The sequence below is a fragment of the Marmota monax genome, unplaced genomic scaffold (assembly GCF_021218885.2).
Source record: "Marmota monax isolate L192 unplaced genomic scaffold, Marmota_monax_Labrador192_F-V1.1 WCK01_AAM20220418_F8-fsc00021, whole genome shotgun sequence".
NCBI lineage: Eukaryota > Metazoa > Chordata > Mammalia > Rodentia > Sciuridae > Marmota > Marmota monax.
This window is the reverse complement of record NW_026695228.1, coordinates 26,745,535-26,770,999: the sequence shown is the minus strand read 5'-3', so window position 1 is coordinate 26,770,999 and position 25,465 is coordinate 26,745,535. Positions and strand designations below refer to the sequence as shown.

The 25,465-nt window shown below is 52.3% G+C and overlaps 1 protein-coding gene across 9 annotated transcripts; it reads right to left on the bottom strand.

Moving 5' to 3' along the window:
- Window positions 1-1,503: 1,503 nt before the first annotated feature.
- Tyk2 (tyrosine kinase 2) lies at window positions 1,504-22,935 on the bottom strand. Of its 9 annotated transcripts, none has more exons than XM_046436693.2 (27): window positions 22,817-22,935; window positions 22,401-22,577; window positions 22,214-22,307; window positions 21,795-21,931; window positions 21,023-21,235; window positions 17,636-17,759; window positions 17,393-17,540; window positions 16,926-17,089; window positions 14,031-14,397; window positions 13,370-13,573; window positions 13,136-13,293; window positions 10,322-10,430; window positions 10,045-10,234; window positions 9,862-9,965; window positions 9,581-9,757; window positions 9,404-9,491; window positions 8,225-8,352; window positions 7,091-7,226; window positions 6,856-7,010; window positions 6,151-6,301; window positions 5,616-5,713; window positions 5,182-5,374; window positions 4,710-4,828; window positions 4,112-4,284; window positions 3,644-3,761; window positions 2,556-2,666; window positions 1,504-2,472 (listed from the first exon to the last, which is right to left on the bottom strand). In XM_046436693.2, exons 5-27 carry the CDS (start codon window positions 21,216-21,218, stop codon window positions 2,338-2,340), a joined length of 3,546 nt encoding a protein of 1,181 aa, XP_046292649.1. In that variant the 5' UTR covers window positions 21,219-21,235; window positions 21,795-21,931; window positions 22,214-22,307; window positions 22,401-22,577; window positions 22,817-22,935; the 3' UTR covers window positions 1,504-2,337. The 9 variants fall into 9 exon arrangements, with proteins under 9 accessions (XP_046292649.1, XP_046292650.1, XP_046292648.1 ...); XM_046436694.2 differs by having other exon boundaries at window positions 22,214-22,371; window positions 22,499-22,577; XM_046436692.2 differs by having other exon boundaries at window positions 21,023-21,238; window positions 22,214-22,577.
- Window positions 22,936-25,465: the final 2,530 nt, after the last annotated feature.

Genomic DNA, 25,465 nt, shown 5'->3' with positions numbered 1-25,465 from the left:
GGACAGTGAAAAGACTTTGGATGACACGATACATGTTATTGCACATTTGTCTAAATCCACAGACTGTAAAAACTCAAAAGTGAACCCTAATGTGAACGCTAACTTGCACTCTGGGGGATGGTAATGTCAATGCTGGTTCACTGATTCTAGCAAATGTACCTCTGTGGATGCGATGTGGATAGCGAGGGAGGATGTGACCAGAGAGGGCAGCGGTCTGTGGGAACCCTGCACTTTATACTCTGCTGTGAAACCTAAAACTGCTTTTTTTTAAAAAACTTTCTTTTTTAAGTTGTAGATGGACACATTGCCTTTTTTATTTATGTGGTACTGAAGAAGATCAAACCCAGTATCTCACACATGTGAGGCAAGTTTTCCACCACTGAGCCACAACTCCAGCCTTAAAGACTACTTTTTAAAAAATTAAAACTGGGGCCAGGTGCAGTGGCGCATGGCTGTAATCCCAGTGGCTCAGGAGGCTGAGGCAAGAGGATTGAGAGTTCAAAGCCAGCCTCAGCAAAAGCAAGGTGCTAAGCAACTTGGTGAGACCCTGTCTCTAATAAAATACAAAATAGGGCTGGGGGTGTGGATGTGGCTCAGTGGTTGAGTGCCCCCGAGTTCAATCTTCAGTACCCCTCCCCCCAAAAAAATTAAGATTTGGCCAGGCATGCTGGTGCACACCTGTAAGCCTAGCTATTCAGGAAGCTGAGACTCCTAGGAGGATCACAAATTCAAGGCCAGCCTGGGCAACTTAATGAGACCCTCTCTCAACATTTTGGGTCTTACTGTATTGCCCAGGGTGGTCTTCAACTCTTGGACTCAAGTGATCCTCCTGCCTCAGCCTCTGGAGTAGCTGTGATATGGTCTGCACCAAAATGCCCAAATCAAAATTATTTATTTACCTTTAAATTAACCAAGGGCTAGGTAAGTAGCTCAGTGGTAGAGTGTCCCTGGGTTCAATCCCCAGCACTACCAAAACAAACTACCAAACAACCCAAACTGCTTTGGAATAGTATGGAATTTTCAGTCAGGAGAGCATTGAGAGTGTGTGTGGTACAAGGGATCCAACCCAGGGCCTCGTGCATGCCAGGCAAGCATACTACTGAGCCATCCCCAGGCCAACACACAAGTCTTTAAAAGTTATTGATGGAGCCGGGCACAGTGGCACACGCCTGTAATCCCAGTGGCTGAGGCAGCTGAGGCAGCTGAGGCAGCTGAGGCAGGAGGATCATGAGTTCAAAGACAGCCTCAGCAACTTAGCGAGGCCCTACACAACTCAGTGAGACCCTGTCTCTAAATAAAATACAAAAGGTGGGGGGGGGGGCTCGGGGTGCGGCTCAATGGGTAAGTGCCCTGGGTACAATCACTGGTACTGGGGGAAAAAAAGAAGTTCTGTATGGAGATGGAGAAGGAAAATACTTAACTGCCTTTCTCAAATGTGTCTGACTTCATAATCCACCTCAAATCAGGCCTGTTAAGCAGAAACACTTTGACAAACACCAGAACAACAATAATATCAAATGTTTATTAAGCATCATCTGCATGTCTCCCTGCTAGGCAGTTTACACACACCATTTCGTCAGCTCTTTACACTTCCATCCTATGAGGTACTGAGCACCACCATCCCCACAGCTGAGATATGAAGCCCAAAGAGGTGAATACATTTCCTTCCTGTGGCCGCACAGGAAGGAAAGAGTGAAACTGGCTAGGTCACGTCTATGTGACAAGTGCCCCCCCCCCCAGTATTTTGTACATTTAACAAGTGGCTACTTAGTGCCTTCTGTGTACCAGGCACAGACTGAGCAGGTGGCTTAACTTTTTACTATTAGAGCTAGAGACATCCCAGGGCCCCCATCATGGTAAGCATGCGCCCTACCACTGAGCTCCACCCCAGCCGACCAGAATGGTTCAGACAGAAGCAGAAGTTTAAAAGCTGAATCCTGCTACCTCTTCAGTCTCACTCTAGCTGCATGTCCCCCAAAGTAGACCTTAGCAAACCCACTTTGCTGAAGATGGGCCCCAAAGGCCACAGCCTGCAGCAAGGAATTATGAGTTTCATTACCAGCCAGTGAAGATGGTGGGTTTCAAATTGGGAGTTGGGGGAAGGCAAAAGGATGGGATCCAAGGACATGATTAGCCCCTTGCCTATCCTGGGTCTTTCAGGGTCATGGTCAGGTTCATGGCCAAGGAAGTGAAGTCAGTTCATAGAGATGGAGTCTCCAGACAGGAGTAAGGCACAAGGGGTGTGTGAGGTCAGCTTCCTCCTCTTGGGGTGGGAGTAGGAGCCCTCTCCATGGGTACTGCCTGGGCACATCCCCCAGGCAGAGCTGCCCTTGTGCCTCAGCACACGCTGAACACTGAAGGAGCCTGGCCTTGGTATTTCTCATGGACCATCTTGAGGATGGGTATGAGGTTCTGGAAGGTAGGGCGGAAGGAGGACTCTGCCTCCCAGCAGTTCTTCATGAGATGATAGATCTAGGGAAGGAGAAATGGGCTGTGGCTGCTGCTGGCTCTGTGGCTTGAAGGCAGGAGCAGAGGAAAAGGCAGGAGGCTCTCACCTCACAGGGACATCTGTCAGGTCGTGGTAGCCTCTCCCCTCGTTCCAGCAACTCAGTGAGCCTCAGCACAGTTATCTGTCCCTGGGTGAGGCCTATAAGCTCCAGGAATTTCTACGGTAGAATCAAGACAAGCTCTTTCCCAGAAGCCGGGAAGACTAGCCAAAAACTTGGCACTAGACTGCTAGAGTTCGAATCCCACCTTGACACTTCTAGGTTGTGACTTTGGACTTGCCACTAAGCTTCTATGGGCCTCAGTTTGCTGATCCCTGAAAAGGGATGCTAACATCTTCCACTGGGGTTACTATAAAAGTTAGGTAATCTGATCTTCATGCTAAGCCTCCTTCAGGGGCTCACTGTTCTTAAGCCTTGCGACCTGTTGGTTCTACCTGTCATAAAGTTTTTATTATTTTTTGAGACTGGGTCTCACTGTATTGCCCAGGGTGTTCTCCAACTCTTGGACTCAAGTGATCCTCCTGCCTCAGCCTCTGGAGTAGCTGCGATATAGTCTGCCCAAAATGCCCAAATCAAAATTATTTATTTAACTTTATGAAGGCATTCTGCCTTTGCGGACAATCTAACAATTTCCTGATTCTGCCCCTCAATTCAGACCTGACCAACCTGAGACCCTCATCTACACAGTAATTGGCTACAGGCGTACATGCGTCAACCTAGGCCAATCAGAGGAAGTCCTGGGAATTATGCAGGAAAGAGGACCCTTGGTCGCCTGGGCTGAGGTGGGTACCTGGAGGGCTGGGGGCACAGTTGCCAGAGAGGAGGGAGAGCCAGCCTGCGATGCTACCATAGAGTACAGAACCAAGAAGATGTATGTGCCTCCTGATGACTCAGGCCCCATTCCCAGTGGCATTTGCAAATAGTGGGATAAACTGCTCTTATGTTGCTTGTGTCCATTTGAGCAGAGTTTCCATCACACTCACAGCCCCCTGCACTGCAAATGGCCCATTTTCCAGGTCAGGACTATGAGGCTCAGGTAGGTGAAGTACTTACTAGGGTGGGAGCTGGGCTGCGAATGCCTGCCTTTCTAACTCCCCTAGAGTACTCTAGGGTGAGGGTGTGGGGCTGGCACTTACGGAAGGGGGACTCTGGCTGGAGTCACAGTATGTCAATAGCTCATAGAGGGTGACCCCGAAGGACCAGACGTCAGACGCATAGTAGAACTTACACTCCTTCAGGCACTCTGGGGCATACCTGCAGAGAGGCAACACTCAGGTCTAGGGACTGGACTCAGGGCTTGGGAGTCAGACCAGGCTAGAACCCTCATGCGGGTGGGTACAACTGAAGGACCCCTTTGGCCCCAGTTGGGATCCCACTCTTAAGGGTTCAGCCTGAGAGGAGTGAAGATCAACTTGACCAAGCCAAGCTGACTTCACCCTCCAGGCAATGCTGAGCTCTAGCCCCACCTCCTTGCATCTCTAGGTCCCGCCCAACCTCACTGGGACTAGGTCTTGCCCTCTCAGACCCAGTCTTCTCGACCTTGCCTATTCCCAGTGACCCTTGCACCATCCTCCCACCCCCAGACCGTGTCTCCGCCTGGTCACCAGAACACAGGGCTGTCCCCATCCTCGCGCACGCGGTAGTATTCGTGGCCTTCAGGCACGGCTTTGGCTAGGCCAAAGTCCCCAATCTTGACCAGCCTGTCGTTGTCCAGCAGCACGTTGCGGGCAGCTAGATCTCTATGGATGTAGTGCTGCGCGTGCAGGTAGGCCATGCCCTGGGGGCGGAGTGGGGTGAGTCAGGATCAGTGGGGTGGAGATCAGCCCCCAACAGCAGGGCCTGAGGATAGGTGACCAGGATGGCTGGGGAACAGTCAGATTAGGCTTAGGGGGACTCAGCTGAAGACAGCAGGGTGGCAGGTGGGGGTCAAGAAAAGGAGGAGCCAGGAAGCTGGTGAGGGACAAGAGCAAAGCTCGGCCGAAGGAGTGTTCTGGGCGTGGCCAACTGAGCAGGTGGATTGGGGCGGAGCCAAGGGGGTGTGGCCTGGCGAACTGGACACAAAGAAGCTGGTGGATGGAAGTCAGTTCAAGGATAAGGGAACCCAGCCCAGTGCGCAGGAGCGGGCTAGCAGACAGGACAGAGTCGTTCAGGGCCGGCCAAATCAGCCGTAGGTTTGGGAAACGGGGTGAGGGGCCCTCCCACCTCACAGATCTGCTGAGCAAACAGCAGCAGCTGAGCCAGCCCAACATTGTGCCGGGGTAGGTAGTCTCGGAGGCTGCCCAGGGGCACGTACTCCATAACCAGCTGCACTGACTTCTCGCCTGTTGCAAAAAAGGATTCGTAGGGGAAGCAGAGGGACGGGCCAGGGGTACCCGCCCTTAGCCCTACACAGTCCCCACCTAGGTGTGGAGGAAAGTCAGGACCCGCACACTCTGGGCCCAGTCCTCAAACAAGATGGACCCATTCTGATTCCTGTCCCAGCGCAAGGGAAGGACCAGTGCTCTCATCCCTCTTGGTCTCAGCAGGTGGCAACCCCCAGCTGGAAAGGAGGCTGCCTGGCTGCACCCAATCCTAAGGTTGCAAGATTCTAACTGAACAAACCAGAGGCTCTGCCCAAAAGGCCACAATACTAAGCCCAGCCCCGCACATCCAAGCCTCACCCAGTCCGGCCCACCTTGGTCCTCGCAGCAGCCCTTGTACTTGACGATGTGCTCATGGTAGAGCGTGCGCAGGATATCGATCTCCCTCCTCCAGCCAGAACGGAGCTGGGGCCCGCAGTCCGCCTTGAGGGCTTTCACGGCCACCATCTCGCCTGTGCCATCGTTGGTCGGGTCATAGCAGTACAGGCTGACCTTGCCAAAGTGACCCTGGCCGCAGTACACAGAAGATAAACCCCACTCCTGTGTTTCTAAGTCACACCTCCTAGCAGATCTGTTCAGAAAGCCCCAGGCCCTACCTACTGTGTTGATGGGTCTCCTGGACCTACATCCGGGGACCTCTCTCAAAGCTGAGGGTGTTCCCATCCACAACACAAAACTATCCTTAGGCAGGACCTCCCTTAATTCCACAGGTGGGCCCCACCCCCAGCTCTCCAGGCTCTGCCCTCACCTCACCAAGATCCCGGATCTTTTTCAAGTATCGCTTGTGGAAAACCGTGGGGTCGGACACTGGTGAGTCTGGATTTACAGTGGAGACGTCCACTAGATCTGGAAGTCGTAACAGGTGAGGCTCAACCCCGGCCCTGTCCCCAGCAGCCGGGGGACACTGCTCCCCAGCATCCCCAGGAAGGAAACTTCCCCCTCAACAGCTGGAAGAGTCCACTTTCTGTACAAAGTGCACAGTTAGTCATAGAGAGCCTGCCTAGCGCGGGTGGTCACAGGTTCCATTCCCAGCCCGCAAAACAAAGAGAAACCAAAAGTAAACACCTGGATATAGTGAGATCGGGCAGAAAACACCAGAGAGAAAAGAAAAAAACTGCAAGGGTCCAATTCGTCCAAAGAAGTTGAACTTCTCCCCCAAGACTTTGACTTTTGACTCAGTGGCCCTGCCTCTGTACAGAGACCTTGAGGACACCATGTCTGCATCAGCAGGGACCCCAGCCCTCTCCTACCCACTGGGGTGCCAGCACCAAGGTGGGGCTCACCGTGGGGCTGCAGCTGAGTGAGGTCGCGCAGGATGGTGCGGAACGAAGGTCGCAGGGCCCGCTCATAGGTCAGGCACTGGCTGGTGATGGTAGCCAGTTCTGGGCAGGAGGGCTCTGGCAGGTGGTGCTGCTTCTGGTAGAACCGCTCTTTCTGTGTGTGTGGGGACCCATGGGATTCAGCGTGGCCCCAGTCCTGCCCCTCTCAAAAGAGGTGGAGCCCACTGGTGCCTGCTGTTGTCATTCCCATTTTGCAGAGCCGTGCCCAGCTGCCTCTGGGGAGCTGTTGCATCTCACCACCAGCACATCCTGCTGTGGCTGTCACCCACCTCTGCTCTTTGCCCCTCATCTCTCAGACTGCAGCTCCCTGAGGGTAGCACAGTCTCCAGGCCTTTGCCCAGGCCAGGCCCTCTGCCGCCGCTGCAGTGCCAGGTCTGGCCCATTGGCCTAATTCTGCACTTAGATCAAACCTCCCCTGGGAAGCCTTGCCTGACTCTTCAGATGCCTTTTGTCCCTGGTCAAGAGCCTTGAGCACCAGCTCTGGGAGGACAAGAAGGAACAGCACCCACTCCCTCAGCCTGCGCTTCCCCATCTCTGTCACTGCCTAAAGCTGAAGCCTGCTGCTTGCTGGGGACTACTGATTTCCACAAGGACTGTAAAAAGCTGGGATACAATTATCCCCTGGGCCCAGGGTTCCCCTGGTCATACCTCAGAGGGACCGCGGCCCTGCAGGGGGGCCTCCCCATCAAAGCAGATCTCCAGGAGGGTGGCACCAAAGCCCCACTTGTCAGCGGCAGTACACAGACTGGTGGCCCCAGCAGACAGGCACTCGGGCGCGGTCCAGGGGATGCGTTCCACCCTCTCTGCAGGCCATGCTCAAAGTCACCAAGTGCAGAGGAGTAGGGAAGCCTGTCCCTGTGGCCAGCCCTGCTTGGGTACTCACCCTCCCTGGAGAGGGCACCCAGGCCCACACCGGGATCACTCAGCTTGATGAAGGGGCTGGTGCCCTCTGCCAGCCCTAGCCGTGCCAGCAGGATGTTCCGGCCACACACGTTACCATGAACCAGGTTCTTGTCCTCCTGGGGTGACAGACAAGGAGAGGGGGATGGCCACCTGGCAGGGGCACAGACTTGATCCACAACCCCCATCCCATGAGGCCCTCATGGGGACAGCCATGTGAAAAGGATGTCCTGGTCATTACTGGGATGCCAAGACAATACACTGTTATCGGGACCAGGCAGCATGGGGCCAGGCAGCACGGGGCTGAATGGGTCCTTCTTGTTCTCCCAAACTTGGTGGCTAAGGCTTGTGGCCAGGGATGAAAGGCCAGAGGCCCCTGCAGTTTCCTTAAATGCATGTCAGGTGTACTCCTGCCCCAGTGCCCTTTGCTGTTCCGAGTCTAATGTCCTCTTGGCTCCCTCTCTCACTCCCAGGTGGCCTTAGTAAGGCCTTCCAACCTACCTACCTAAAGTTCCACCTTTCTCAGTGAGACTCTGTCTCAAAATAAATAAATAAGAAAGGGCTGGGGATGTGGCTCAGTGGTTAAGTGCCCCTAGGTTCAGTCTCCAGGACCTAAATAAGTAAAATAAGTGAGTAAATAAATACAGCCTTCGGGAGGGTGTAGGTGGTTCCAGGCAAACACTATTCCATTTTATAGAAGGGACTTGAACATCTGTGTAGTTGGTATTCTTGGGGGTCCTGGAACCAATCCCCCAGAGATACTCTTCCAGTGAAAATGCCTTGAGGGTAGGGGTTTGCCGGTTCTGTTCTGTTATCTGCAGGTCTAGGTCTGGGCCTGGCATGCAGAGGGTGCCCACTGAACAAGAAGGTGAAGGTGGAACTCTGGAAAGTGGGGTGATCATACAGGAAGGGTTGGGCAATGAAAGGCCAGAGACAGAAGACAGCATCTAAGGACAGTACCCAGGGGACCTGGGACACAGTGAGCACAGGACAGATGGACTCATGGACAGATCTCCCAGGTGTGGCATGTTGTCCAAGTGATGTATCTCGGCCACCCACCCGAAGCCCAGCCATCCAGCCTCCCTCACTGACACAGGTGCCAGCCCAGCCCACATACCAGGTAGCTGAGGGCGCTGGCCAGCTGCTGAGCCACTGCCACCTTCCAGGTCATGGGTACATGGCCCTTCTCTCGCCGTAGCCACACGTCTAGGGGCCCGTTTTCTACGTACTCCGTCACCATGATGTCTGAAAAGACCTAGCTGCTGCAGAGGCCGTCCCACCTTCTGTGGGCCTCCCACCTCCATGGGGCCAGGGGCCAACTTGGGGGCTGGGCCTGTGGCTGGGGATGTTGTGGGGACAGAAGGTTAGGTCAGGTTTGGGAGTGAGTCTGGGGAGAGAAGAAATGCAAGATGGATGTGGGGTAATGTGGCGCATTCCTGTAATCCCAGGGGCTCGAGAGGCTGAGGCAAGAGGATCACAAGTTCAAAGTCAGCCTTAGCAAAAACGAGGTGCTAAGAAACTCAGTGAGACCCTGTCTTTAAATAAAATACAGAATAGGGCTGGGGATGTGGATGTGGCTCAGTGGTCGAGTGCCCCTGAGTTCAATCCCCAGTATCCGCCCTTCCAAAAAAGATGGAGCATGGGGTGAGGCAGAGGGTGTGGAGCACGGAGAAACGTGGAGGAGGAGGTTAGGGCAGGACCAAGGTCAGGATAGAAGAGCAATGGAGGCGGGCAAGGCGGGAGTAAGGCCAGTGCTGGGGACAGCAAGAGAGACAGACATACACTTGGGGTTATGGTCCTGGTGGGGCTGGGGTCATCCTGTATAAGTAGGGACATGTAGAGGAGGGACAGAGGTGGCCTTAGGTTCTAGACAAGGCTGGATATTCAGAGGTTGAGGTCTGGGAGGACCAAGGGACACAACAGGGCTGGAGTCTGCTGGGGGCCAGAGTAATGCTGGGTCAGAGGCGACCAGGCTGGGCTGTGGAGGGGGCCGGGATGAGATGGAGACTGGGATGGGGTCAGCAGTCAGGGTTGAGGCTGAGGGCTGGGCCACAGCCATGGGAGGGGTATAGGTGAGGCCAAGGTGTAATCTGGGGTTGGATGCAAGTTGAGGTTGGCACGTGGTCAGGAGTGGGGCACAGTTTGATGGTCAGGATACAGCCTGGGGGGTGGTGGGGACAGAGGAGAGCAGAGAAGAGGTCTCTGCTGGGATTGTAGTCAGGGGTCAGGAACAGCTGAGGTCGTGGGTACCAGTGGGGGCTCCAGTGTACCACAGGGTATAATGGGGTCCACTCACTCTCGGAGCCGCGCACACAGACACCATGCACGAAGGCCAGATGTGCGTGGGAGACCTGGCTCATGAGGCTGGCCGTCTCGTAGAAGGCCTGTGGGAACCAGGCAGGTGGGGGGCTGTGAACCTCACCCGGCACGCTGTCCCCACTGCACAACACGCCAGGCCACCCTGCACACTCACCAGGGCGATGTCATGGTGACTGGGGTCTAGTACTTTAAGCACCACTCGCAGCTGCTGCCCACAGCCCCCTCCAGGTTTGGGGGAGTCCCCGCCATCTGCTTTGCCCTCCTCAGGGCCCCCAACTCTCAGGAGGCCCTCATATACATTGGTCCTTGTGCCCTGGCCCAAGTGGGATAGCTGCAGGAAGTAGCATAGAATACCGCTGTGATGCCAGCTGCCTGCTGACCTCCCAGAGCCCCAGCTACCACATCCCCAGGGACCCTGTCCCTACCACACCCCACCTGGGTGATCTCATCCTGGTGGATGCGGTGGAAGCTCAGCTGGCTGAGGTTAAGTGGCCTGGAGCTGGCCCGAGTCCCGCGCATGATGATGAGATTGGAGATTTCTGGGGGCAGATGCAAAGTGGCTGACACGGACTGGCATGGGGGAGAGAAGCTCTGCCCACCCCATGGCTCACCCTGTACCTCCGGGCTGGGGCAAGCAGCAGCGACGCAGAGAGAAGCAGTCGTCCCCGGCCCGCAAGGAGCAGCCCTGCAGGGCTCCCCGCAGCTCCTGCACACTGGCAAAGGAGCGGCCCCAGCCCTCCAGCACGAAGGCCCCATCCTGCTGCTCGATGGGGAACTTCCGGATGCGCAAGCTCTGCACTCCAGGTGCCTGGGGTGGGTGGAAAGAGCACTGAGCAGAGGTCCAGGTAGAGCTCAGGCCCCACCCCAGCCCAGGACCCCCGAGCCCCAGGCCCACCGGGTCAGGCTGGGCCACCGTGAGGATAAGGCGGTGCAGGTGGACGGTGCTCCAGTGGATAAGGTAGAGGCCCTCCTCTGGCTGGAGCTTGGCTTGCACAAAGGGCTCCCTAGGGGGGGTCAGAGGGGTGCCATTAGGCCACCTGGGGCCACTGATAGACCTACACCCGGCAAAGACAACATGAGACCTGCCCAGAGGAACACACACCAGCTAGGATAAAAGTCACACACACACACACACACACACACACACACACACGGCCACTCACACGAGACACAAGCATGAGAGCAGAGAACAGGCACACACAGGTACATAACGCTGGAGGCAGCCACTAACAAGATGGTTTACAGGCTGAGACAGGAAACAGCCATCAAATGGGGGATAGGTGCACACCACCCATAGCCACATGCAGGGGGACACACGGACAGTCTAGCACACAGCGACCACCGATACATCTGGTTACATAGTGTGACAGGGCAACAAAGGGGCTGCTTTGGTTTGAATAGGGTTTGTCCCCTCCGAAAACCATGTTGGAGTCTAATCCCCTTGACACATTAGCTTTTTGTCACTCTGACCAAATACTTGAGAAAATCAATTTAAAGGAGGAAAGGTTGATTCTGGCTACTGATTCCATAGTTAGTGGACTCCATTGCTTCTAGGCCTGTGGTGAGGCGGACGCATCATGGAGGAAGGGCTTGATGCAGGAAAGCTGCTCACTTCACAGTGGCCAGGGGAGGGGGAAGTTGGGACAAGATATACCCTTGCAGGGCATGCCCCCAGGGATCAACTCCTCCACCCATGCCCCCCTGCTACAGTTCCCACCACCTCCCGAAAGTCCAATGTCGAACCTATGAGCGGGTGAGAGCCTTCATGATCCAAACCCTACTCTGAACACTGCTGCACTGGGGACCAAGCCTTCAGCACAGGAGCCCCTGAGGAACATTCCAGAGACAATTGTAACAGTAGGGCCTTAGGGACAGAGATTAGGAATGGATGAGCTCATGAGGGTATGCCATCATCTGGATCTTCTGTGTCCCCCCCAAAGGCTTGGTCCCCAGTTTGGTACTGTTGGGGAGGAGGTAGAAACTTAAGAGGTAGAGGCTCATGGGCTCCAGGCTGTTGAAGCATGCCCTCAAAGGGGATTCTGAGACCCCATTCTCTTCTTCCTCCTCCTCATGCTCTCTGGCTTCCTGGCCGAGATGAGCAGTACTGCTCCCATGTACTCCACCATGATGCGCTGCCTCTCCACAGGCCCAAAGCAACATGGCCAACTGACCATAGACAAAACCTCCAGAACTGGGAGTCAAATCTTTTTTCTTATAAGTTGATTGTCTCAGGTCTTTTATTATAAATATTAGAAAGCTGACGAATATAGGGTAGGGCCCTCATATTGAATCTTGGTGGCTTTTTAAGAGGAAGAAAACTTGGGCGTGGTGGTGCCTCTCTGTACCCTCAGCTATTTGGGAGGCTAAAGCAAGAAGATTACAAGTTTGAGGGTAGCCTTACCAACTGAGTAAGACCCTGTCTCAAAATAAAAAAGGGCTGAAGTATAGCTCAGTGCTGGAGCATGTGCCTAATGTGTGGGTCCCTGGGTTCAAACCCCAGTGTTGGAAGGAGAAAAGAAAAAGAAGAGAGGGGGAGATCAGAAGAGACACTCTTGTGCTGCCTGTCTGTGGCCAGGTGATGCTCTGGGCTGTCCTAGGACTGCCAGCAAGGAGGCCACCACCGGATATGGGCCCTCAAACCTTGGACCAGACTCTGAGCCACAATAAGTCTCTTTTCTTTAAAAGAACTCATGTTTTTTACAGAAACAAAAAATGGACTAATCCGGGGCCTTGACATCACAGACATTAAAGACTAGAACAAATGGACACTACAAGGTGTCAGCCATGTAGGGCAAGAAGCCACACACAAAGTGGCTGACATAATTACCAGGTCCAGAGACACCCATACTGTGGCAGCACACACCTGTGATGACAGTCACAGGAAGCAAAATGGCCACTTACACTTCCCCTGGTAGAGGGACAAGCCTCTGAGAGGTCAGACCCTTTTCAGACACCCCCAGGTGCTAAGCCCCAGCATCACAGGTAGTACAAGGGACAGCGAGACACAGGGCCAATGACTAGAGAAGCCACAGTCACAAACCTCACAGCATGCGGAGAACCACACACACATCTCCACATCCGTCCTACGTGGGGACGGATAATTCATACTCTCAGCACCAGTTCACCAACAGAACCTTTAGACAGGGACACACATATCCCAGCAGAGATACACCACACAGGTGGACACCCCCACACAGGTGGACACCCCCAACATGCCCCTGAATGACCCGGGTTGGTGCAACACACTGTCCCATGAAAACCACCCATTCTGTGCAATGCCAATGTCAACATGTGACGCTAATCCCAAATGCTATCACCAGAGCAATGACAGCTACACAATAAACATCCAGTCCTACAGGGTAACAGTCCCAAATGCATCTCTATCATCCCAGGTACCCTCGCTGCATGTAGCCCCTCACTGTGCACACACACAGGTGAACACAAGTAGTGCCTGAACTCACACGCAGGTCTGGATGCACACATAAGTGTGCCTGCTGTCCCACGCACACAGACACAAACACACGTGTTCGCTGAGATGCGCACACCTGTGCCACACAGCCAACACATGTGCACGAACACGTGCACACTCTAGAGGACCGCAGGGGGTGCTCTCTCACACGGCGGGCACTTGCACACCATGCAGTTCCTGCAGAGCGGCTTTGGAGGGAGGGCACCCATCCTGGCCACCTTCCTCGCCCTGGCCACTCACAGCAGGGGCCCATGGATACCCTCCTGGATGCTCATCACTAGCCGCGGGGGAGCCACCTCCTGGCACAGGTAATGGCTGGAGTCTGCTGTTAGGCGGAAGTAGCCGTCCACCAGCGCCACGAAGGACAGGGCCGCAGCCCGGGAAGGCAGTCTCAGCTCCTGCAGGCCAGGGGCATGTCAAGCAGGTGACACAGGCCATAGCTGCCCCCCGCCCGATTGCCACCCCAGGCCCCACCAGGCACTTGTTGTCTTGCTGGTAGATGGTGACACGGCACCCTTTTAGCACCAGGTGCGTGATGTCCTGGAAGTCACAGAAGTAGGTCCAGGGTGGCTCCCTTGGCCTGTCTGCTGTCTGGCCACCCGCCTCACGGGCCTTGGCTTTCTTCCCAGACAGGTGGGTTTGGGAATTCCTGCTGCTGTCGTTGACGTCACTAGAACCCTGCAAATCCAAAGAGTGGGGCACAAGACAAAGCGGGACACAGCCCACTTATCCCCTGCACCGTCTCCAGGGGTCAGGAGATGGAGGGCCAGTCACCTGTTCTGAAATCTCCCTTAGGAGTCCCTCTGCCACAGGCAGGATGGAGACCCATCCCCAAGAGACACATAGGATGAAGCCGGACCTCAAGGAGGACAGAGAGGAGAATCCTGCCCCATCCCCAACTGCCAGACAATGAAGGGTTCCCCAGGGGTGTAGGCCCCAGAAATCAGGTCTCCGGGGGACAGACAGACAGAGGATGCTCACCAAGAGATAGACCCCAGGGGACAAGGGACACAGCCCGGAGGTAGGTGGGGAAAGGGCTCACCACTGCTAACTCAGCAGCCCACCAGCAGAGGTGAGCAAAGACCACCCACCAGGCCTGCCTGAACCCACAGAGGGCAGGAGGTGTCCTGCTCACCTCCACCTGTACTGGCCGCCACTGGATGCCACCAGTGCCTGTCACCAGTACCTCGTGGGTGGGGGATCCCACGGCAGGCTCCAGGCTGTGGTCCACGGAGGCCCGCCTGCTATCCTGGATGTAGCAGGGCTCTCCCTCGGCCTGAGACAGTAGCTCCAGATGACACACAGGTATGCGTTCAGTGCCAAAGCGGGGGGCCAGATGCTCCAGGGTGGCTATGTATTTGACCATGACGATCTGCTGAGAGAGGTGGCCTGGCTGGAAGGCATGCAGGAACTTGCGGAAGACATTGCGCAGGCGCAGCCGTGTAAGGGCGTTGTGCTGCCGAATCTGCTGCCGGAAGGAGCGTGGGATGCAGTCCTTGAAGCTGTGGGGTTGACATGGAGGGGCTGGTCAGGGACCTGGTTGGCAGGCTTGGCTGAATGACATAGGACAAGTGGCTTAACCCCTCTCTCGGTGGTTAACCAGCTGCCTCGGTGAGAGAATATGCACACTGACAAGAAAGTGGATAGAGAGACCTGACACAGGACTAACCCAGGGAAGTTGGGTGCTGTGGGGGTCCAGGGCCCAGACCTCCCAAAGACACACTGGAGCTGAAATCCCAGGTCTCAGGCAACTTCTGAAAGCTTGAAAGGGCTCCGTTTCCTTTAGAGCATCATCTTTGAAATGGGACCAAATGGTGCTCACCTCCAAGGCGGATGAGAGCACTCAGCAAACTGCTGCCTGCAATGCTTGGACTATGGACCAGCACACAGTAAGGACAGAGTGTGGCTGTTGCCATCACAGGAGAACTCGCTATTATTTGAATCATTCATTTTATAACCATCAATAAACAACCCAGCTCTGGGAGGTCTCTCTGCTGCTCACAGAGTCCTAACTCCTCACTCTCCCAAACCACCCCCTTCTGCCTGTTGCCTGCCTGCAACCGACCACCAGTATGGCCAGATCACAGGTTTCCGTGCCTTGGTCTCTATCTCCTGAGATAGTCTCTCCCTCCCCCACTTCCAAGCTTCCCAGGGCTCACCAGTACTCTGAAAAGGGCGTGGCCAACCTCCACACTCACTCAGGCAATCACCTGCATCCAGTTTGCCTACAAAGGAGCCGTGCCGCCTTCTGCCTCTGAGCCTTTGTACACGCTGTTCCCTGTGCCTAGAACATACTGCCAACTCAACTGGATAAAGCAACTCAACTCTGGGGCTCAGCAGAGACGTTCCCTAACTAGGAAACACTCCCTGATGTCCAGGTTGGATGTGTTCCCTCCTCCTGTACATTGCTGTCACATTTCTAGTCCTTCAGAGTGACACCATGACAGGGACTAAAAAAATATGTGCTTCAAGAACAGCTGGGGGCTGGGGATATAGCTCAGTGGTATAGCATGTACCTAGCATGTGTAAGGCCCTGGGTTCAACCCCCAGCACTGGGAAGCGAAAAAATTCCAAAACAAGCTGATCCTGAAAGACACAACTGTTGTGCTGCCTCCTCCAGACAGTGTGTCCTGATGATCTGAGCCCTTACTGCAAGGCAGGGATCCCCCAAGGCTCTGTCAGTAGAGCTGGCTTCAAGCTCCCCAGAATCCAACCTCCTTCCTTCCCTTGAATTTTTACTATTATTATTATTATTATTATTTGTACTAGTGATTGAACCCAGGGTGCTTAACCACTGAGCCACATCCCCAGCCTCTCCCTCTTTTTTTTATTTTGAGACAGAGTCTTGCTAATTTGCTGAGAATTTTGAACTTGAAATCCTCTGCCTTAACCTCTCCAGTCAATGGGATTATAGGTGTGCACCTCCATGCCCTGCCTTCCCTTGAATTTTAATGAGTTCTTAAAGCCAAGAGTTTTAAGGATCTGCCAAGTCCCCACCTCCCTGCTCGAACCTCCTCCCATAACCCCTGGCTCCTGCTGTTCCAGCCACACCTCCTCCAACACATCAGGCAGGAAACAGCCTCAGAGCCTTGGCACAGGCAGTTCCTCTGTATAGAATGGTTTCCTCCTAGACATGTGTATAGCTCCCTTCTTCACCTCCTTGACTACAAAATTTCACAATGAAGAATCCCCTAACTTAACCAATTTAACAATATAAACTAAGTCCTCTGAGCTACTTTGGAAGCTGAGTAGAGGATAGCTTGAGCCTAGGAGTGCAGGGCCAGCCTGGGCCACATAGTGACACCCTGTTTCAGAAAATAAACAAAGGGCTGGGGATATAGCTCAGTGGTAGAGCACTTGCCTAGCACCTAGCACCACAAAAAAAAAAAAAAAAAAATTAACTAAATAAATGAATACAGAAATAAAATGATAAACCTCTCACCCCTGATATTTCATGTTCCACTTTCCTACTTATCTTATTTTTATTTTTTGTAGTATTTTGTAGCATTGGAGATTAAACCCAGGACCTTACACATGCTAGGCAGTGTCCAACCCCTGGGCTACACTCAATCCTGATTTATTTAATTTCTAGTACTAGAGTTGGGACCCAAAGTCACTTTACCACTGAGTTACATTCTCCAGCCATTTTTATTTTTTATTTTGAGATAGGATTTTACCAAGTTACCCAGGCTGGCCTTGAATTGGCCATCCTCTTGCCTCAATCTCTCAAATCGCTGGACACCACATTGGGTTCCTGCTTAATTTCCCCCATTTCATTGATCGCCATCTAAAACACTGTACATTTCCCTTTTGTATCTTGTTCATTGCCTGCCTGCTTCATGAGATGTGAGCTCCCAGAAGATGAGTGATTTTTGTCTGATGTGTTTGGAATTGTGTCCACAACACCTAGAGCTAGTGCTAGCACAGGGCGTGCTCAGTAAGCATTTGCTGAATGAAGGAAGACATGGCAATATTCACGGCCCACCCAGCCCCCAATGCTACTCAGTAGCCCCACTCCCTTCCCAGACACCTGATCTCCTTGGCCACCTCTTCCAGGGGGATGCCACGTTGGAGAGCGAGGTGGCAGAGGTGCAGAAAGGCCATGCCCAGGCTCTCATTCTTAAAGTGGTGGATCTCCTCCTCACTTGACAGCTCCCACAGGGATACCACATCATTCACAAACTCATGCTTGCCCTGGGAGTAGGAATCAGGCAGAAAGGGAAGTATGAGAATGATTTCATTCCCTAGTGAGAGAAACCTAGTTCCTTGCTTCTGGGCATCCTGGGGAAGGAGAGACCACCATTTGCTAGAAAGGCTAAATACACAGCACATACACCTGCTCTTCCCAGTCTATCCCAGCACTTATTCTCATTCAGCCCAAACTCGGATGGCCTGAGTCGAAATGTATTAGTTGTATCAAGTTGGAAAGGGAAGTGGGAGTTCCTTGACTCTCCCAAACGTGACACAAATGGTTCTGTCCTCCAGCCCTGCTCACACCTGTTCAAAGAGGTACTCAAATGAGGCTGGGTCTAAGAGTTGCACCCCCTGCTCTGTCGGTTCTGAGGAAGTCTCAGCCCCTGGGAGTCCACAGCGGTATACAGCTGGCTCCTGAGGATTCATGCCATGCCAGTTTCGGAAATAAAACCTGCAGGGAGGGGAGGGACACAGTTGCACCTTAGCAGAGGCACTGAGCAGCTCCAGAACAAAAGGGGAAAAGGTTTTCAAGGGGCCTCCACCTACCTCATACGGAAATACAGTGTCAGACTTGTATCTCTGGAGACCTCTAGGATGTGGTTTGGGGGCAGCCAGACTTGGGCCTGGGCATCAAAGAGGGCAAAGAGATTGAAGCAGGGTGGAGTGATGCCTGGAACAGGGGAGTAAGGAGGTCAGGAGCCATGTTATTTGCTGCCATCAGCCCTGAGGACCTTCATGCCTGCTATCTCCTTTCACATGCCTTCCCCGGGTCTCCTTCCCGGCCTCCAGCTGGCCTTATGTTATACATGTGGAGAGGACCAGGCAATTTGTTGACCCTGTTTCACAGGGGAACTATATTCCCTTAGTCTCTTTTGCACCTAGGATGAGACTATGGACTGGGTGCTGACAAGTGGGATGTAAACTGAAGGTATAGGTACCCTACTGAGTCTGGAAATAAACTCTCTTGCCATCTTCCTATCCCCTAAGAGGGCTGAAAGTTCCTTATACAGAGTGGTGAAGCTCTGAAGGGGAGTTGAGCCATTTGACCTGCATCTGATTTTAGAAAAACTTGATTACCTTAAGCCAAGAAGATTTGGGGGTTGCTTTCTACAGTGGCAAAACATATCCCAGACTAACACAATTCTAGAAGTAGCTAGCAATGTGCTGGTAATTCCAGCCCAAAAGATATATCCAACCACCTTCTGCTGTCTTCCTCGGACATCAAAGGCCTCCTCAGATGTGCCTTATTCCAAATAGACCTCATCTATAGTCCCCAAACCCGCACCTCCTCTGCCTAGTTCTTCAAGCCAGAACTTGAAGAACTTCTTGAACACCTTCCATATCAAAGTAGTCATCAAGTCCTGCTCTTTCTACATTCTTTATCTTTTTGAGATCCATCTACTTCTGCTGCATTTTGGATCTTAAATATTCCTCAGCTGGGGTTGTGGCTCAGCGGTAGAGTGCTCGCCTAGCACGTGCAAGGCCCTGGATTCAAGCCTCAGCACCACATAAAAATAAATAAATAAAATAAAGGTATTTTTAAAAATAACAAAATAAAAAATAAAATGAAATGTTCCTCAAAGCCTCAGCCAAAGGGTAGCACTACTGGGAGATGGCAGAGTCTTTAAAAGGTGGGGTCTAATGATTGGTCTTTAGGTCATGGAGACTGTATTTTGAGGAGGACCATGGGATCCTTGAGCCTTTCTCTTTGCTTCTTGGTTGTAAGGTAAGGGGTTCTGTTCCACTACATGCTCCTGCCATGATATGCTGCCTTGCCACAGGCCCAAAGCAATAGGACCAACCAATCATGGTCTGGGATGCCTGAAACTTGGAACCAAAATAAACCTATTCAAAATCGATTATCTCAGGCAACCTCTTTCAAATCCAAAGCCCAGGCCTTGCATGGCTTAGAAGTTAGGTTTACAGTGAGGTTGTTGTTTTGTTTGTTTGTTTGTTTTTGTTTTTAAATTTCTTTTGTAGTTGTAGATGGACACAATGCCTTTTATTTTATTTATTTTTATGTGGTGCTGAGAATCCAACCCAGTGCCTCACGCATGCTAGGCAAGCGCTCTGCTGCTGAGCTACAGCCTCAGTCCGTTTTGTTTTTTTTTCCCAATTTTTCTTTCTTTAGTGCTTTGCTTTCTAGCATAAACTTTCCATGGCTCTCCAGTTTGCACTAAGAAAGACCAACACTTATGCAATGAGTAACCATGACCTGGTTTTTGCTTGTGTTCTGGTTTCAATTCTTACTTCTCTTTCCAGATTCTGAAAATTGATGTCTAGTCTCTTGCTTCCTCAAACAGATCAAGCCCTTTGGGCTTCTATGCATGTTGTTCCCTTTGCTGGGCAGGAGTCCCATCACCCATGCTGTAGTTTGGAGGGTCTAGCAGGGGAGCACACCCAGCTCCTTACATACACTTGATGGAAGAGCAGTCCTCCTCTGAAGGGGTAACGTCCTCTTCCGCCTAGCTGCCACTTCAAGGGGGCACACATGGAGTAGTGAGCGAGGAAGGGGACACCTGCCTAGCTAGCCATGTCAGTCAAATCAACCCTGGAGTTCAATGAGGTGACAGATGTCACAGCCAGAACACCCTTACATCCCATGCTATGGTCTGAAGGTGTCCCTCTAAAATTCATAAGTTGGAGCTAGTGCGGTAGCACATGCCTATAATCCCAATGACTTGAGAGGTTGAAATAGGAGGATGGCAAGTTCAGAGCCAGTCTCAGCAACTTAGCGAGACCCTGTCTCAAAATAAAATATAAAGGGGGCTGGGGATGTGGCTCAGTGGATAAGTACCCTGGTTCAATCCCCAGTATAATAAATAAATAGATAAATAACCCAGTTAAGTGCCCCTAGGTTCAATACCTAGTCCAAATAAATAAATAAGGAAAGAAAGTTCCTGTGTTGGAGCTTAATCTCCAGAGTCATTTATTAATGGCATTTAGAGGTGGGACCTTTGGGATGTAATTAGAATTAGGTGAGGTCATGACAGGAGGGTCCTTGTGATGGCATTAGTGGCTTTATAAGAGAAAGAAAGGCCTGAGCTGACCTGCTCACTTGTTCTCACCCCTGCCACACTATGATGCCCAAGAGGCCTTCCTAGGTGCCAGCACAAGCTCTTGGACTTCCCAGGTCTGGAACCATGATTCAAATCAACATCCACTGGGTACTCCCCACATCATTCCATGGCTCTGATCCCTGCTTCCCTCAGGAGAAAGTGTCACCTTGAAACTTCTTCCCATGACATATAAGGCCTGTGAGGTACGGCCTGTGGATGGATCCCTTCTGGAGATCACCCCTGCCCAGGTCTCGGGTTCCTGCTATTCATCTGCCCCAGCAGCTGACAGAGGGCACCTGGGAGCCCAAGCCTAGTCACAGCTCTCCTCTGTGCAGAATCCTCCATGGCTCCCACCACACTGCAAGTCAAATCCAGAATTCTTCCCATGGTCCACAAGAGGCTCCACCACTGACTTGTCGCCTCCTTTCTCTTACCTCCCAGCTCCCCTTCATTTACTCTACTCCAGCCACACTGGTCTCCTGGCTGTTCCAGGCAAGCTCTCACCTGAGGGCCTTTGTACTTGCCGTTCTCTCTGCCTGGAACTATCTTCCTCTAGATATTCCCATGGCTCCCTCCCTCATCTCCTTAAGTTTTTGTTAAGCATCCTCTCAGAGCAACTTTCTCACCACCAGTCACTTTTCTGCTTAATTTTTCTCATCATCTCTGCCCTCTGATACAGTCTTCTTTGTCTTTTTTAAAAATTATTTCCTGCCATCTTCCCTCCTAGAATATCAGCTACACAAGCGCTTTGATTTTGTGATAGCATACAGTTGGTGCTCACTCAGTATTTGCTGAATGAAGCTGCAGATGGACGGATGGGCTTGGCTTTTCTCATCCCCCAACACTGGCCATCACATCAGTGCCCTGGACTTACCAATTTTGTGTGCGATGTGGATGCAGACTTCCTCGGCCGTCAGCGAGGACTTGCTAAAGGTGACCCAGGGCTCTCCACCACTAGGGCCAGCCCAGTGCAGAAGTACCTTCAGACCTCCCATGTCAGCCATAGGCTGAGCTCTGTCCCTATGAGGCTTGCTGCCCTTTGCAGCAGCCCCTTTCTGACAGAGAGGCATGCTCCTCAAAGCTGACTCTGCTGGGAGAAGACAACACATTAGCTCCCAGGCCTCTCTCTGCAGGCCCCCTTAGCACCTCTACCTGCACCTACCCAGGCTGAAGCCCAAGGGGGAAGATTCTGGCTCCCTGGCTGTGAAACCTTAGGCACCCAATTCCCCTCCCTGAACCTTAGTTTCCACATTTTTTTGACAGGGTGGTATGCCTCTTCACCTACTACATCTGACACTAGTAACACTGCCTCTCCTTTTTTAATGGTTTCTTGTTATGTTGCCCAGGCTAGTCTTAAAACTCCTGGGCTCAAGCAACCTCCTGCCTCAACCCCCAAGTAGTTGGGGCTATGGGTGTGTGCCACCACGCCTGGTTTGAACTTTCCCTTATTTTGACAAATTTGCACCAATATAAAAATCCACCCTGAGCTGGGGATGTAGCTTAGTGGTAGACAACTTGCTTACAATGTGCAAGGCCCTGAGAGCAATCCCCAGCACTGAAAACACACACACACACACACACACAAAAAAAAAAAAAAAAAAAACTTCCCTGAGATAACCAGGCAGGCAGACTGTGATAAAACAAACCTGGGTGTGCATCCTAGGACTTCTTATGACAACTCAGACAATTCTCTTAGCCACTGCAGGCCTCAGTTTCCCCATCTGGAAAGTGGAGGTGCTGAGAATGTTGACTGGAAAGATGACTGTGAGGCTTCAATGCGGTCCTGCACATTCAGCACAAACATGGACATTGGCATGAAAAAATGAATGAACATCACCCAAATGAGAATAAAAGTATTATTGGGGCTGAGGGTGCAGAGTTGTAGAGGGCTTGCTTAGCATGCCCCAGACCCTCTAGGTTCCATCCCCAGTACCACAAAATAATAAATAAATCCATTACAATTGGTTTCGCCATCCCAGTAATTCCCATTCCCTGCATCTATCCCAGCAAGAGAGCCCAGTCCCTGCTGACTCCCCCGGGCATGGGGGCAGAGAAAGACACACACTTGTGACCAGCTTGGTACCCCCGATTCCTGGTCCGGGTCTCCAGTTTCACCAGACTATCAGCGACTCTGGAGATGTTACTGATATAAGACAGCGCTGGAAAGAGAAGAATGTTCTAACCGCCAGATTCCTGGGCTCCCCTCCGAGCCAGCTTCCTCACCTGGAAAATGGGCATGTACCAACGTCTACCTCAAACAGATGTTGGGAAGAGTCAACGAAAGGAGGCAGGAAAAGTGCTTGGCACAGAGCCTGGCACACAGCAAACGCTTAATAAACGTTCGCGTTACCGTCTGGGATGACATCTTGAGAAAGAGACTTTTGAGGTGGCCACTTCCTCCTTCCTGTCTCCACTGGACCCAGGACCAGCTTTGAAGATAGAATCGGAGTGAGGTGTGTACCCACGAAGCAGCACCTCCGGACCCTCTACCACCTCCAAACCTCCCCTGTCAGGGGAGTATCTGCGCTGTGCACCCGCTGGATATCTGGCCAGCCCGGAGGGAGTGGGGGCTCCCTCCCGCCCACATTCTGATAAGTGCATCCAGTCCTCAAGCCTTCTTCCAGATGACTTCCCGGGCGCGCCGCTTCGGTGTCCCGTCCAGACTCACCCTTTCCCGGGACTCAGTCTCGAACCCTAGACCCCGCTCCGCCACTGCGGGAAACCCCCGCAAGTTGGCGGCCCGGACTCCACCTCCCGTTGGCACCCTGAAACACGCATGCCCGTGGGCCGTAGCTCCGCCCTGCCGGAAGGTGCCGCTCCGATTGGTCCTTGGCCTAACTTCGTGGGCCAGCGATTGGTTAGGTGAGCGCCCGGATGCACCACAGCGTCTGCAATTGGCTGACATGGGCGTGGGCGTAGGCGTGGACACGCGGAAGAGAGTGGCCTACAGTGGCGGGCGGAGGAGCAGAGTTTGTACGCAAAACGACTGAAGAGTGGATTGATCAGACTGCTGAGGGCTCGAGTCCGGATTGTACGGTCGTGACCCCGGGACAGCGGCTCATGGACTCTCCCCCATGACTTCTCTTATCTTTGCCTGGCCAACCCCACCTCTCTGGCTGAGTTCTCTCCTCAGGAAGAGGGGGGAAAACAAAAAACAACAGGCCTGTAACCTCAGTTATCTGGGTGGCTGAGGCAGGCGGATCGCAAATTTGAGGCCAGCCCGGGCAACTTTTTTTTTCCTTTTTAATATTTTTTTTTAGTCACAGGTGGACCCCAATGTCTTTATTTCATATTTATGAGGTGCTGAGGATCGAACCCAATGCCCCATGCATGGTAGGCGAGCGCTCTGCCTATGAGCCACAACCCAGCCCCCAGCTGGGGCAATTTTGTGAGACCCTGTCTCAAAATTTTAAAAAAGGCGCTGGCGCGGTGGATCACGCCTTTAATCCCATCCATTTGGGAGTCTGAGGCAGGAGGATAGCGAGCTCAAAGCCAGCCTCAGCATTTAGCGAGGTCCTAAGCAACTCAGTGAGACCCGATCCCTAAATAAAATACAAAAAAAGTGGGGGGGGGGTGTGGGGGGCTGGGGTTGTGGCTCAGTGGTAGAGCTCTCGCCTAGCACGTGTGAGGCACTAGTTCCGTCCTCAGCACCACATAAAAACAAATGTATTGTGTTCATCTAAAACTTAAAAAAATAAAAATAAAAAAGTGGTGGTGGGCTGGGGATGTGGTGAAGTCCCCTTGGGTTCAATACCCCATACCAAAATAAATAAATAAGGCCCGTGGAAACAGCTCAGTGGCAGAGTGTCCCTGGGTTCCAGCCCCAGTAGCCACAGGGATATGGGGAATTACTAATTTTCTATTGCTGCATAATAAATAACCCCAAAACTTTGTTCCTTATAACAATAAAAAACAATTGTTTTTAGGGCTGGGGCTATAGGTCAGTTGGTAGAGTGCTTTCCTTGCATGCACAAGGTCCTGGGTTCTAATTCCCAGCACCATAAAAAGAAGGAAAAAAAAAAAAGATTATTTTACAGTCAGTAGTGAATTGGGCCCAGTAGTGAATTGGGTGGTTATTGGCCTGAGGTTGTCCCAGTTCCTTGACTTATGTGCTTTCTCTGGGCAACTTGGAAAGCCGAGGCAGGAGGATCTCTGGAGCTCAAGAGTTCTAGACCAACCTGGGCAACATAGCAAGAACCCATCATTCTCTCTGGCTCCCCTACCCCTTCAGTACCAGGAAATGGACCCAGGGCTGTGCACATGCTAGGCAAGCATTCTACAACTAAGTTACTTTCTCAACCCTTTCTGTTCTTTTGAGACAGTCTCACTAAGTTATCCAGGCTGGCCTTGAACTTGTGATCCTCCTGCCACAGCCTCCCCAGTAACCGGAATTACACATGTGTGCCACAGCACCTGGCTCCCATTTCATAAGAAAAAAGTTTGCATTTTTTTAGGAGGGATACTGGGGATTGAATCCAGGGGTACTCTACCATTGCACTAAATTGGCAGTTCTTTGTTTTGAAACAGGATCTCACCAAACTACTGAGGGTGATCTTGAATTTATGATCCTCCTGCCTCAGCCTGAGGTGCTGGGATTATAGGTGTACACCACACACCCAGCTTAAAATTTTCTAAAAAAAAAAAAATAAATAAACCAAGCTCTCAGGCCAAGAAATAAAACCTCACTGCTTCCTATAAACTTCCTGTTTTGAATCAGCAAGCCTGTCTCCGTCCTTTCTGCTTGCTCTAATTTTCTTCCCTGGCCTTACTGCAACCTGACATTTTGTTCTAGAATGTCAGCCCCAGGAGGGAGGATGGCATGGAAGGTCTGTCTACTTCTCCACTGTGTGCTCAGCACCTGAATTGTGTCTGGCACATGGTAGGTGCGGGTAAAAACAGTGTGGGAATGTGGGAATGGCCTGGGAGCCAGAGGCCCAGACTGTAGCGGAAGGGCTGGCCTTGGCCTTCCGGCCTGAGCTTCCTTTTCTGTTGCCACCCCTGCCATTAGGAGTTCAGTAGCAGGAAACTGAGGGTGCCAAATTCTTCAACAGCCAGCTCAAGTGAGCCTCCTCCAGTTTTAGGGCTAGACTACAGATTTTCTGGTGGACTTGGGATCCAGCATCGGCCATTCCAAAAGTGACCAACAGGAAATGTCAGATGGAGTGACTAATAATAACAATGAAGGTAATAATCCGACTAATAATAATAAACAATGGCTCACATGTTCCCAGCCAGAATACTAAGCCAAGGGCTGAGTGTTCAGCATTCCACAGCCTTCCCAGGTTCTTTCAAAGTGGGACCAACATCCCCACTTGAC